Here is a 15,151-nt window from a genome sequence, read left to right on the forward strand (position 1 = left end):
AAGGAGACGGTGATTATGAGTAATGAATGAAATGGTGGAATGAAGAAAGTGGGAGGAAACGGGAGAACCCCGAGAAAACCCACGCACACGGTGTTTGTCCACCACAAAGTTCACTTGGCGGAGGCTGGGATCGAACCCGGGACCCCAAGTAGCAGAGGTGAACGCTCTACCACTGAGCCACCGCGGCCCCCAACTGACCGTCAGAGTATGGACAATATAGTGAGAGGACAAAGATCTGAGAAAGAAAAAGTTGAATCAATACTTTCAATGTCAAATCGTGTTCAAAATTAATAAATCTAAAGCCCATTCTACAATGTATTGAGAGTTGAGTCAACTGTTAGGAGTAACTTTTGACAACAGTTGTGTCAATTTCTCTACCACTGTCTTGATAGTAATGTAACTGATGTAATTAATGAGAATACTCAGAACAGTATGAATATATAACTCAATACAGAACACGAACTTTGTGTAATCCTCAACAGATTGATAGAAAGCATGAAATTTTTTTAAAAAAGTTGAGAATGTTCCAAGAGCATTGCCAAAACGAACTTAAAGAGAATGGAAAGATGGATCGGGAAGGATAACTGTGATTGTTCCTACATATAATAGTAAGTCTTTTTATCTGCTCCTTCTTCTGTTTCTCCCCAAAATTCACAAAGTATCATCTCTCTATTACTTACGGTTCGCGAGATATGGCTCCTTAAATCTCCCGAAATTCGAACTCTTTTGGCCAATATCTGAGGAACAGTGGCCACCGGTTACTATTTAATACCAAAATATTTTGCCATCCTCTTAGGTACTGATCAACATTAATATCATCTCTCTATTACTTATGGTTCCCGAGGTATGGCTCCTTCAGTCTCCGGAAATCGGTCATTTTTTTTTTTTTACCCATATCTCGGGAACGGTATGAGTGACGCGAAAAATTCCATCGTTTTCTCAGATAGTTTTTGATGTTCTATCGAGTGGAGGACTCAAAATTAAAAAAAAAATCGCAAATAACAGACACACAGACATAGAGAATTAAGAAACGAACTTATTAAGTTCGTTGATTAATGGTAACCCACAGTAATATTTAACCTGTTTACAAATTAAGAAGAGGTAGGAACATTTAGAAAGAGTGGAAAACACAACAAGTAACTGCAACGTTTGTAACACGAACGGGCTCACAGACCCATCCTATCTATCAGGTGGATTACGGAAACCACGTTCCTGAATTGACCATAGAAACCCACAAACAGCCTGCAAACACTTTCTCTGCGGTAAACGTTGAATTCATCTTTGCATGTTACCCTTTTCTGTTGGAAGCTCTGGCAATCACCATCTCTTTTTGGCGAAATCGATCTCTGACGATGGTTAGCGTGTTTGCGAATACTCTCCTAATGACTGACGGGATACTCATGGATGACACACATCTTTGCAATCTGTTTGCATACGCTCTCAACGAAGGAAATTTTGTCTAACGCTCAAGTTTTCTTCACAAAGTCAACAAAAGCTGCCAGTGAAAAATCTTGATTGGAACAAGATAACCGAGAACGTTCATGAAAATTTATGGTAGCAACGAAGGTCAACAAAAACTTGAATGTCAAATGGCATAGTGCATATGTACACAAAGCACCAAACAACGCACGAACATCTATTTACTCTTTTAAGTAATAAAAAAAAAGTCTTTTGTGGTCCCTTCCCTTCAAAACTACTTTGTAGATCTGGATCATTTCGAGTATGACGATTGATCATCGCTAGCAGCAGAAAGTAAGACGTAACTTTCAACAAATACATCATGCCCAGAGAGAAGGGGAGATTGGTAAATTTTCCTATTATCACAGATTTCTTCAGCGGGGTAGCCAACCTCTTCTGGCTTGAGGGCTACTTCTCATTTCACAAATCACTATACTAACTCCATAGATTCTAGATTAAGGTAAGCAATCTACATTAATTTAATAGCAGGTTTCCCTGACGCCCTCTATTACTTGTGGCGTGGCACAACTAATCTTCACGTCACTTTCCGCCAGTATTTATAGCCGCAGCAAGTACAGCTCACAGAAGATGAGAAGAACCATAGCGGAAGTAGTGTGACATAGGTATGGGTTCGCCCACTTTTCACACGGGGGTTTCAAATGACACCACGGAATAGCATACACATAACTTTACCCGGAGTAGCAGACGACACCTAAGTATAGACCACACGTCAAAAACCAAAAATGGACTTGTCCGTGTCGTTGACCTTTCCCCGCTTCCCCTGTTTTAGGGTTCTTCTCGTCGTCTGTGAGCTATACAGTCTTACGCTCGAGAACTTTCGAGATGCGTCAATGTTGGCATCTTTTTAAAGGTAACTGTCAATTAGTACGCTAGAGATCAGTTGTAGGCACAGCCCGCTATAGGAAATTATAGAATAATAACAGAGTACATGGAAGTTGTACGAGTAATGACAACCCATTCTCAAATCGAGAATGGGATGGACAATGAAGAACGCTGAAACAGACGATTAGCCAATCAAGATATCCGAAACAATTCCCAGATATCCCAAAAATGGCTGCTATGTCTACTCGTATAACTTTCATTTACTGATAACAATAATCGATATAGACAGTATGATTCATAGCAAGGACGTACGAAGGAGATATGTGCTCTACAAATCCCGATCTTTCCGTAAATTTAATTTAATTTTAGGGGAAATTTTACAAATCTTAATATAATGTATCCTCATATTGAATTTGGGCCTCTCCCCCGAAATAGATTCTTGCGTACGTCCCTGGTACATAGTAACCGCGATCGACACATTGGCCATTCCTGATATACACGAACGAATTTTTATATACCACCATGAGTATTTGGTTTAACAGTTCGAACAGAATAAATATGGATAATTGAATAGACACGCCTGAGGTTTCATACCACCCGCATTTCATTATTTTCTTTCGGGCTGCATAACAACTTGACCACAGAAAATAGATAATTATTGAGTATGTCCAAAAATATTTAAAAGTTAATGATGCCAGTGTCTACCAGTCATTAACAAATGGTCAATCTATGACGTCAAATCACTTATTTAGTTTAGAGCAGTGAAGCAGATAAACAGATAGAGCAAAGTAAGAGTGGGGACGGAACCTGAAAAGCATCGTCTTCTTCATCGAGTCCTCGATGCTCTTGTGTGGTCTGCCTCTGTTTGGTCTAGCAAGTGTAACGCCATAACGCACATTGTTAGAGATGACTACTCTAACAGAAATTCTAGACAGTCACCTGGGGTTTCTACATTATTACAAAACAGTTAGCATTGAGTTCATACTGGGGTTGTTGAAAAAAATCGAATAGTGCATTTTCCGAATATTCCTTGTTCGAATAATATGAGTGATGATCAGAAAGTAAGGTTACAAAGCCTGCAGTGAAAAGTGAACACATTATTTCATAGAACCAATACAGATAACAGATAGTACATACAATGTTATTTTTAGACAGTCTCCATATCGGTTGAGGTATTTGTCACATCGTGGGATGAGTCTGATGATTCCCTCCTGGTAAAAATCTTATCCTGGTACGCTTAACCACGTTGCCACGAAGTGTGTCACCTCCTTGTCCGAAGCGAAACGACGGCCTCCTAGGTGCTTCCGAACAACATTCCCAATTCTGCCATCAGATGCTGTAACATGATCCTCCTGTTGTCCTGAATCAGCTCCTCCACGTGAAGTGTTCAAATCTGTTGATACCGTGCTGGGTCGGCCACTGCACTCCTCGTCGGTAACGTTAGTAGATATAGATACGTAAGTACACTAACCTTGAATTCGCTTTGTCTACTTTTCTGACATTTTAGCACTTCCTAATACACGGCCGGTTGACAGTTTGAAGAATGGATACACCCTTTTTTCCGCATAGTAATGACACAGAAGGAATATGATAATATATGCACCTGCTGCCGGAGGTTGTATAGGGAAAACAGAACATGACACATAATAAATGTTTTCCGATGAAAAAGAAATGTTAATTGGACAAGCAGAGTACAGAAAGACCTTTCGGAAATAAAATATGCAGATCACACACGTAGAACAATCTAATATATTAATATGCATTACATGTAACGTGGCAGGTGGATATATTATCGTATTTCTTCTGTGTCATTACTATGCGGAAAAAAAGGGTGTATCCATTCTTCAAACTGTCAACCGGCCGTGCATTAGGAAGTGCTAAAATGTCAGAAAAGTACACAAAGCAAATTCAAGGTTAGTGTACTTATGTATCTATATCTACTAACGTTTCCTCTACCAGCCGTAAACTTTTGACACCATTCTGCTACATGCTGATGAGACGTTACAGTCTCTCCGTAAACCTCTACGAGCTGTTGGTGAATTTCTGCCGCAGATGAATGTTTTACCCACATAAATCGAATAACTGAGGCAGATTTTTTCACGAGTCGCCATTTGTGTTTACATGCAAATAGCGCTGTATGTGGCGGGTGTATGAAACTCTGCACCGTCTCGTACTCTATGTATTACAATTATCGCACACTCATTCCTCTATAACAGACGAAACTCCAGAAATACCGGTCTTGTAACTTTAGTTTCTGATCCTCCCTCGTATTTGCGGTGTATTATTCGAACAACTACAAGAATTATTATTTTGATATCGGCTAAAGAGGAATTATCCGAATAATGAGCAATTATTTAAAAAACAATTAGTGGCAGTAGTTCATCCTTTGTAGCCAATCTACAGTTGGAATGAAGAAAAAAATAGATCGCAAACGGAAATCTTAAAGTTGTCCTTATATTCTTTCTGCAGCAGAGACTTCGCTTAACATTCTCCCACACTCTGTTCTCTATACGTCGGGGAGACTGACGTCAACTGAGAAGCGGGTTGATTTATTTGAACGCCACCATCTGGTATATATGAGACACACGAATTATCACACCCTCATCACTCTTATGGCGAATATTTCTTGCTTGTTACGTCCTCTCTCTTCTTTTCAAGGTTATAAAACCAAAAATAAGCAGGTGACAACAACGCAAAGACAAAAAAGATTTAAAAGACGAATTAGAGAAGAAAGAAGAACACGGTTGGGAACTAACATCAATGGAAAATTCTGAGGGAAAAAAAGAAACAGTCAAATGTTTAGGTATCACATTTACAATAAGAAAAGCAGAGATACAGTGTAAACATACTGTGAAATAGGATTGGAGAGATCAAAGGATTTACCCTCTTTCTACACTTCAGACAGATAGACAAATAATGGAGAAAAGCATTTCAATTGGTAGTTTTCGTCGAGGAATTCAGGTGTACATCTGTCTTACCACATTGTTAATTGTGCACGATAAAAATAAACCATAGTATTTTTAGGTCTATAGAAAACAGAAAATGGACCAAACAGAAAGCATAAACAATTTTTTTAAAGCACAAATGTGAGAGTTTTCGTACAGTTATAAAATTCTACCTAGAATCACTGACAGAACTTTAAGAAAAAAAAGTATTCATCAGAAAGTAAAATTTGAAAAATTAAAAACGTGTTTAACCTATACATATGAATGTTTACTTTGAAAGGAGGCTACTCAGAGCACTTTTGATAATCGCAACAGATTAAGATATAACATGCAGACATGACGTAAAGTTACTAAAATTGCAACTAGTTCAACAGTAAATATTGTAGAGAAGGCGTGTAATTTAATATCAAAAGTACACGTACTTGTAAAAAAAGGTACATCCGACATGAAATTTCCATCTTTGGAACTATCAGTAAAAAATACAGTCAAATCTTGAAACTGCTGCAACAGAGTGAAATTTTTGTTTAAATTCGTTACGGCTGGTGGTTGGCTTACTGTCTGGGACTCTTAAGACGGACAAAATTATCAGTAGTGAAACAGAAGTACTGGTAGATATGGAAACTACAATGTTGATTGGAAAACTATGAGTTAGTTTCCAAATATCAAACTAAATATGCATTGATTATTTTCTCCAATAGGGTGATTCTCTGGCAAGTGGTCCATTGTCAGTGTTTTCAAAATTAATTTGAAACTATGATGTTTATGTTTTTCTATTAAGAAATAGTGTAACTATATACTGAGGCATTTAAAATACTTTTATAAAATATATTTACTAGGTTTTGACCACATAAACTTTATCTGTTCTACACTATGCTCAATGTTGTTTACATATCCCAATTTTCAAATAATTTTCGAACTAAATTCTAAATCCGTAATTATATGAACAAAAGCAATATATATATATATATATATATGTGTGTGTGTGTGTGTGTGTGTGTGTAGTGGACCTTTGGCAAAAATCTGACAATTTTGTTTTAATTAATATTTTATTCTGGTAGGCAAAAATTGTAGTCTTTTCATGTCATGTTTTGCTGTCCCGTGCGTAACGGAAAACATGTATTTTTCGTGTTTCCTTTGTAATTGTAGAACATAAAGTATTGAAACTTTTGCTCTAAAGTAGAATTATTATTAGCCTGTTAGTGGTACTTATTAAATTTGTTTATTATCCTCCTTATTTATTTCATGAGGTATAGAAATGTTATCCCGTGCGTAACGTTACGCACGGGACATTTACAGATTTATACAAGGAAGTGAATCAAGTTATTAAGATTTCAATACCTGTTTATTGTTATTGAGGTTAAACAATAAACTTTTATATTAACTCAAAGAAACATTAATTTGTTGAGAGAAACTAAACCAAACATAACAAACAAAAACGTCTAGGTTAAGTTACGTAGAAACATTTACCACGAGGCTTAAAAACAAATTATCATGATAAATCACACTTTTTTCTTTTCATTAGAAAGTAGGTATCTAAGTTGGTTTGACAGTCTTGTAGGGGGCAAATGGATTCGCTTCAAAACTCTTTAGTTCTTTACAAAAACGGCTATTGGTTCTGGAACTTTATAGTATATTCTTTCATCCTTTATCAGCAAATTAGGTGCTGGAAGTATAGTATATATTTTTAAAACTTGATCAAATGAGACATAAGATCTGTTCTTTTCATCAAAACAAAACTTTGTACAACTGTTATCCATGCATTTCAGATTTGTTACTCTATAATGTCCTCATCTTCTTCTACATCACTTTCAGACCACATACATACCGAGATTTAATCCTATTTCTGGAAGAACCACAATCAAATTTCACTAGGAGAAATACACCCATTTTGAGCTCGACAGTTGGAGGGTTGGAATATCATTATGAATATCGTCTTGAAAGTTGTATTCTGAATTAATTTCGCTCTCATCACTTGATGTATATATCATTCTTTTCGTTTTCCTTGAACCAATCTAACTTGAATTACCTTGTTGTTCTTCGCATTTTAGAGCGTTTTCCTCTTCTAAATGGTCAACATCGAAACAATGCGGAAGAGTTTCGCAAAAGGAACGTGACAGGAAAGAGTTAATCCTTTAACTTGCCTATAACGCTGCATCCTCACTTTATTTTTCAGTCTCTCGTTGTTCCTATGCTTAAGTCTATATTTTCTAGTCCTTTCAGCGCCACTCATTGCTTTTGTTGATCGATTCAGTTCATCCCTGACAATATTACTTGGAACAGAGTTACTTGCCTGTGAATTCCTATTACTTAAAAACACACACTACAGCAAATCTTCACTGTGAAGTAACAATCAATAATACCAAATAACCAAAAATCAACTGTTTCCCTTCAATTCACTTTCCCGCATTTCACCTGACAATGGCAGCGTTCAAACGACTCAACGTTTGGTAGGTAGCACAGAGGATCGAGCAGCTCAACAGTTGCACAACATTATGTGGTTTGAACGCCACCAATCAGTGCTCAGACAAATATCCCAAAGACATGGTAGTAACACTAAGCGAGTTGCCTAGCAAAGTTCGATTTTGATATTTTGGAATGTAATTTAATTCAAATAAATTAAATTATGGATGCAAATTTTTTATGCTTGTTAATGTCCAAATGTTAATCTTAAAATACAAATCTCTTTAGTAAAGATATTGCATAATAACAGTCTTAGAACAACCAAACAATTGCATGGTTACTTTTCTGTCCCGTGCGTAACGGTGAGACAAAAAAGAAAACATAATGAGAGACTAATTAAAATCTGCTTTCCAATTTAAAAACATAATGCACAGTAAGGAGAATGAGTTGATTTTGAGTTTAACGTCCCGTTCAGCAGCGAGGCTATATGAGACGTGGACCTACTGATTAACGTGGAATCCGAACCACATGAGCTCCCGCCGGGAATTGAACCCGGGTCTCCCACGCCAAAGGAGTAAGGAGAATGAATGTAGAACATAAGTGATGACACATAAAATGAAAATGCTGCCATAAACCGCAGAGAATATCCAATGAAATTGAGGTTGTCAAAAGAGCTTTTTGTCTGAATCCCGTGCGTAACGCTTAATTTTGGCTTATAACTCAAATTTGCAATTATTTTGAGTGTTTCACTTCATTTAACTATGCATTAATAATTTCCCCACTAATTTTGACATACTTTTTATTTTATTTGAAAATACATTTTTGTTTTAAAAAGCAGTTTTTGTGTACAAATGTCCCGTGCGTAACGCTGAGAATTGACCAATAACTTGCATAAGCAACTGGTTAAGGCAACTGACCTATAAATGGAGCTGGATATAGCCGATTTCCCAGGTTTCAGGATAGCAACAATATAAGCTCCAAGCCAGACAGTAGAAAAGGATCCCTCAATCCAGATACGATTATAGATGTCTAAAAGATGTTTGCCAGGGACAGGAAGATTTGTAATCTTCATTATCTGGTGACGTAAACTATAAAGGTTTACGAATTTCATTTTTTACAATGCCACTACGCGCAAACGAGAACGGTTTGCAATCATTATCTGCCGAGGATATTAGTGTACATCAAACGTTAGAATCAGTCCTCTCGCATGAACATAAAGTTACCTAGGCAATTTAGGCAATGAGTGACGGCTTTCCAAATATCTCATTATAAAATATGAAATCTATTTGTATTCTTCACCGTGGTGTCTCTTGCATCTAAATGACTGCACTCACGTTTCAAATTAATTCCAAATTTCAGTTTCTACCAAAACCCGTCACGAGGTCCCATGACCGTCATAAACTACACAGTAAATTTTCTAGCCAAAAGAAAAGATCTGCAAACGGCTATTAGTCCACGTAATAGCAATTTGCAGTTCCTATCAGGCTAGTATTCTACTACATAGTTAATTCCATGTTAAATAGTCTTTACTGCAGAGTACATCAGTCACTTCATTCAGAATGACGCATTCCATTATATATATATATATATATATATATATATATATATATATATATATATATATATATATATATATATATATATATTGCAGAAATCCATCATTTCGGAGTTATAGGCTGCCGAAAACATGAAAAAATGAACTTTAAAGATCCACAGCTCCAATACTATGGGATCTACCGTAATCGCGTCGAGTAGAGATGCAAAAAAGCCGGCTTTTTTGAATCGATGGTTTTTTTCACATAAAAAGCCGGCTTTTTTGGAAAAAAACCGAGAATTTTGGAAATTTTGGCTTTTTTCATTTTCATGATTTTTCTATCCAAATAGCTTTCTTATAGTATATTCTATAGTTAGATAAGATTTCCACGACCTGAATGCCATATTTAGCTCTGTAATTCACCATCAAGATGGATGAAGCACATATTTTACGAATTAAAGCTAACATAAAGAATGTAGTATTTGAGGGCAATTTTACAGGTTATTTAACTTTATTTTAACTTTTGAGTTATCGACATTTTTTCCTTCTCTAGATCATTTTAGTTTGTCATCCGTGTCTCATTTCTAAGAGCTTAGTACTCCAGCTTCTAGCACGAAAGTTAAACTTACGTTTTTCTATATATCCGTCAAAGCGTACGTTTTTCAATATGTCCGTCAAACCGTATTTCCACATTTCTGTTATACTGTAGATGTGCAATGATTTAGCAATAATTTTCCAGATACAACCTTGAATACCAATTTATACAAATAATCAATAGCGGATTTAGAAAAGTACTTTGGGAGGGGTTTCTCTGATTGTTTCGTTTTCTAAAAAGTCCTAATTTTATTTGGGAGGTGCTTGAAGTTTATGAGTACAGGCATAACTAATATTTCGTTTCGTTTATATGTTTAGCAATAATCTTCCGGATACAACCTTGAAGATCATTTTATACTGAGAATCAGTGGCAAATTTAAAAAAGTGTTTTGGGAGGGGTTTTCTTACTACTAATGTTTAGTTTTTCTAAACATTCGTAATTTTTATTTGACGGGAGCTTAAAGTTTATGAGTAAAGGCATAACTAATAGATATTTCGTTCGTTTTAGACATTCCACAACTTTGGAGAACAGGCTTCAGTCCGAAAGACCGATCCTCTAACCTTCACAAAACCGTCACTGCTGGTAATTAGTAATAATAACGATTTAAAACCAATAAGAAAGGAAGTCGGCCAACTCCTACACTCCTAGTCGGCCAGTACACTCACTATTTCTACATTCTCAGATGGAATGAAGGAAGGCTTTGTCAGAATGGTCGAATGCTGGGTTGAATCCCGGACTTCCCGATAGAAGCGCAAAAGCCAACCACTCAGTCACGTTTGTTGTGCAGTTGTATTTAGCTTAACTTAAATATATTCCGTAGTCTTTTTTTTTCTTTTTTGTTCCGTAATGATATGTTGAATCCCTCTTGTTAAAAATTCAGAAAACTTGAGGACTGGGTAAACCGTGATGGTGGTCAAGGGCGCCCATGTTGTGGTTTCCAAGGAGGGAAAGTATAAGCGACGTTTCAAAAATAGTTTCAAATTTTGCTGTAACTAATGTAAAAATCCTATTGGATTTTCAATATTCTGAAGTACATTTTCCTCTAGGGTGGGCAAGCGCCCCCTTAACCCCCCTGATGGGCGTCCTTGATGGTGGTTATAAAAAACTTGACTGTAAAATTTCAAGAATATAGAACCATGTGCAGCCTTTAATTGTATCATACAAATCTAAGTATTTCTCTTATGTTTTATTTTAATTTTATTTTGTTTCAAAAAGAGGGTATGGAATATTTTGAAGTAAAAATACTGCATACAATTTTGCTAGTTATTTGTGTATTTTTTGAAAGAAGTTTTTACTCTTAGGGTTGGCTCGTTTACACCAGCTGTTTTTTTTTTTTTAATAACTGGTTTAAACTAAAAAAATTAAAAGAACAAAAATGCGAATCGTGTGAACTTCATAGTGACGTTTCACTTGTCAAACCATCTGCATTAGTCTTATTTCCTTTTCACCTTTTAATCAAGGTGTCCCATGTTCAATTGTCGGTCGAACCACAACCCTTCTTTCATGTGTAAACCAAGTACTCTTTCGGATGTCACTTTAAGCGAAAGTCTTCTCCTTGATAACCTCGGTATTACGTAAGGATGTTAAGCCTAAACATACAAAACGAAACCAAATTATATATTTCTGCATGCCTGTTGTTTTATAAAGAAGCGAAGGTTGCTTAAATATATTGATTAAAATTGGTAAAATTTATCGATTGCCTACTTAGCTTCCAACATTAGCTTGGATTGGACTTTCAATGATACCTACATACTAAATTTGTAATTTAATACCTCAGTTTTAGAAAAATAAACACACTGCTGAACAAGACTGCACTTATTTAATATAAAAACACATTTACACGTGACGTTTCAATCTTCTATTCAAGATCCTCATCAGACGTACACTCACGTCTGATGAGGATCTTGGATAGAAGATCGAAACGTCACGTGTAAATGTGTTTTTATATTAAATAAGTGCAGTCTTGTTCAGCAGTGTGTTTATTTTTCTGATTTTATTCGCAAGACGTTGACTATGATTGTGTGTCACTCAGTTTTAGCGTACTGATTATAATACGTTGACCTTTAAATTTTACATGCAAATTAAATTTTACAGGATTTTCCCGTTATTGTTTTACATTTAAAAGAATGACGGATTTTCCCGATGGCTAGGGCGGGAGTTTCTCAAGTTAAGAAATTTACTGACCGGACTTCTTTAAGCTTATGGGACCTCTTCCAGCATAACCCCGTTGTTGAATAATAACACCAAGGCGAAACAAACTTATTTCTGTGAATATGTAATACAAATACATAAAGCAAAATATCTAAATCAAAAAACCTGGTTTAAACCCCAAAAAAGCCTGGTTTAAACTGCCCCCCCAAAACGGGTTTTTGGCATTTTCAGAAACAACCATTGTTCTTGCCAACTCTGCTTACTTTTGTATATAGGAGGTTATAGGAGGTTAAAATGTGTTCATTATATACATTGGTTAATCCTTTGGAATTCATAATGTAAAAATGTTGAAGTAAAATTGTTTAAAATATCTTTTCGAAATTCATGGTTTACTTTCGAGGTTTTATATTATTATCGGCATCAACCACTAATTAAATGACTTTCTGTGTTATAGAGAAGCGAAACAAAGTCTGCTTTATCGATTTAAAGCAGAATTCTGAAAAAAGCCCAAAATTTCCCAAGCAAAAAAGCAAAGCAGAAAAAACCGAGTTTTTTTCCAAAAAAGCCGGTTTTTTTCCGAGCCCTTGCATCTCTAGCGTCGAGACTTTACTTAGAAACTGGTATGTGCATTATCCACATATCTATGTTCAGAATCCTGTGGTACTTCCGCAACAATTTTTATACAGGTAGTTGGTGAGTACTTCAAACTATATGCCCGTAGCCAAACTGCCTCCATAAAATTTGTTGTGTGAGTACCGCAGGATTCTGAAACATGGACTTTTGGATAGCATACGTAGTTCCTAAGTGAAGTATTGACCCGGCTACGGTAGGTCCCATAGTATTGGAGCTATGGACCTTTCAAGTCCATTTTTTCATGTTTTCGGCAGTCTGTAATTCGAAAGGAAGCACTTGTGTACCCAGGTTGGTCTATACTTTTTGTCTTATCTTGGTGTCAGGAATCACTACCCAAACGTTGTCGGTGTTGTTTTGAAACATCTGATCAGAATGTCAATGGGAAGTTTTACTGTGAGGTTTTGAAGAGACTGAGGGAAGATATTCGGCGCAAACGGCCAGGGCTGTGGGAAATGAAAGAATAGCTGCTGCACCATGACAACGCGCACACCTTGTCCGTTGTGAGGGAATTCCTGGCCAAAAACAACATGGCAACGTTCCCTACCCTACCTACCCCCCTTTACCTTGTCCCGTGCGACTTCTATCTGTTTCCGAAGATGAAATGTGAGTTAAAATGCGATGTTTTGACTCCATTAAAGATATCCAAGTGGAACTGCAACGGGTTCTGAACACCCTTCACCCTGTGGACTTACAGGAGTGCTTCCAAAAGTGGGAACAACGCTGTGATCATTGCATACACACCGAATTGGACTACTTTAAAGGCAACGGAGGACATTAGGACGTAAGTATAGTTTTCTGATTTTTACAATTGCATTCTCGGATATTTTGGATAGCATCTCGTATTCAGGGAATGTTACGAAACAAATTATTATTTAGAAATACAATTTTAAAAAAACTTGCACACCATGCCAACGTACGAATAAGCAAGAATCTCATGTATCAGTCCCATACATGTTACAAACATAGCATAAAACTATAATAGAATACTCACTTGAAGAGAAAAATTGAGCTCAAGTTCGGTGTCCAAAAGACCACCCGGAGGAAGTAACATTTCGTTCGATCGCAATGTCCTTTTGGAGCTCTGAAAGAGGAAATTAAAACATACAATTATTCATTTTAAAACTGAAAAGAATACATGAATTGTGATATTCAAAACAGTTAAATGAGTGAGCATTTTTTTTACAGAATGGTTACGTTTTACCTTCTAAAAATAGAAACCTTTTCATTTCATTAAACATTTAGTAATATACATTTAAGAAAACACAGAAGCTGCGCAGCCAAATTCGATTTTCGTAACTCACGAAACGAACCCGAAGCGAAGAATACAAGTGAGTCTTAATGATTTCCTATTTCTGCACATTCCCGCACATTTTGTTACCTGGTCACGATATAACAGTATGTTGACTTGTTCTCTCTTAGCACTTGGACTAAAATTCATTTCTTCTTCTTTAAAAAAAAAAAAAAAAAAAATCTTTGTAGTGATATCTAGTGTTGTAAATAGAAAAAAAAAACCGTTCGTATTTTTTCAGAAATGTACTTTTTTTTTTAGAAAAAAAACATTGCCTCTCGTTTTTTTTCTAAATTTCGTTTTTTTTTCAAATAGTCATTTGTAATGCATCTTACGTCTATTTAAGTATTAAATATTTTTATGTAGGTATAATCACCGTAAAATGCAATATAAATTAAATGCTAGATACTGATACGCTACAAATATTTTATAATTTACATGAATACCATACCTATTAACAATTCGGGTTTCAGCAGTTTTCATCAATATCAACTAAGAAATAAAAGTAGAAATGAAATTTTGTTTTTTCGTGAAAGCAGGCCTTTAATAAGTACGAAAATAATGTCACGAACAGTATAACATTCAAATAACTTGTCTAAAGGTAAAAACTAATACTAATTTGCCTAATAGTATTTTTCTAAATGTCATATGTAAATAATTTGTCGACAAGATATATATGAAATGTACAGCCGACTCTACCATATATGCAACACGTGCATTTGCGTGGAGCGGCAAGTTTGGATGGTCCGGAAAAATCTGTCATAAGTATATTATTTAAATTAAATATTTCTTGTTGGAAACAGACTTCATGATGATGGTAGTTACATTTACTAAGCTGACCTTCTATTTGAATACTACATTCATAAATTATGTTTAGGTTGCATTAGTTTAAGGCCACATGGACAATGCTAAAGCAAATGGTCGAATAAATCCGAGCACAAATTGCTTGATTGTTGCCAAATGCAAGAATTCAATTCTCGAATAGTAGTGAATATCTGTTCCATTTAGTAAGTTATCACAGTTTTGATATGACAACTAGTCTTGTTTTTGTCAGAAACAAGTTCCTTATCATTGAAGATAGAAACAAGTTCTTTAAAAAATGTTAACAGATATAACAGAGAAATCAAGAAATAAAGATAAAAGAGCTAGTTGCACTGGAATTGCAAACTGATGCATTGAGATTGAAGCTCGATAGTGAATTCTATAAAAAGGATTACCATCTTTCCTCTGCAGGTATGTTTGCTTTATCTTTCACTAACATAATAGATTAAAAAAAAAAAAAAAGACACAACGTGATTGCATTT

At 35.7% G+C, this 15,151-nt stretch overlaps 1 protein-coding gene across 10 annotated transcripts in view; it reads right to left on the minus strand.

Annotated features, from left to right (window-relative positions):
• KrT95D (phosphofurin acidic cluster sorting protein KrT95D) overlaps positions 1 to 15,151 on the minus strand; it is a 387,731-nt gene that overhangs the window by 131,036 nt on the left and 241,544 nt on the right. For all 10 annotated transcript variants that reach the window (XM_081730106.1, XM_081730103.1, XM_081730107.1 and 7 more), the window contains exon 3: positions 13,551 to 13,640. In XM_081730106.1, the coding sequence (XP_081586232.1) occupies positions 13,551 to 13,640 (90 nt within the window). The remainder of the gene's footprint in view (positions 1 to 13,550; positions 13,641 to 15,151) is intronic.

Source organism: Thermobia domestica, chromosome 11 (assembly GCF_964235325.1).
Source record: "Thermobia domestica chromosome 11, izTheDome1.hap1.1, whole genome shotgun sequence".
Classification (NCBI taxonomy): domain Eukaryota; kingdom Metazoa; phylum Arthropoda; class Insecta; order Zygentoma; family Lepismatidae; genus Thermobia; species Thermobia domestica.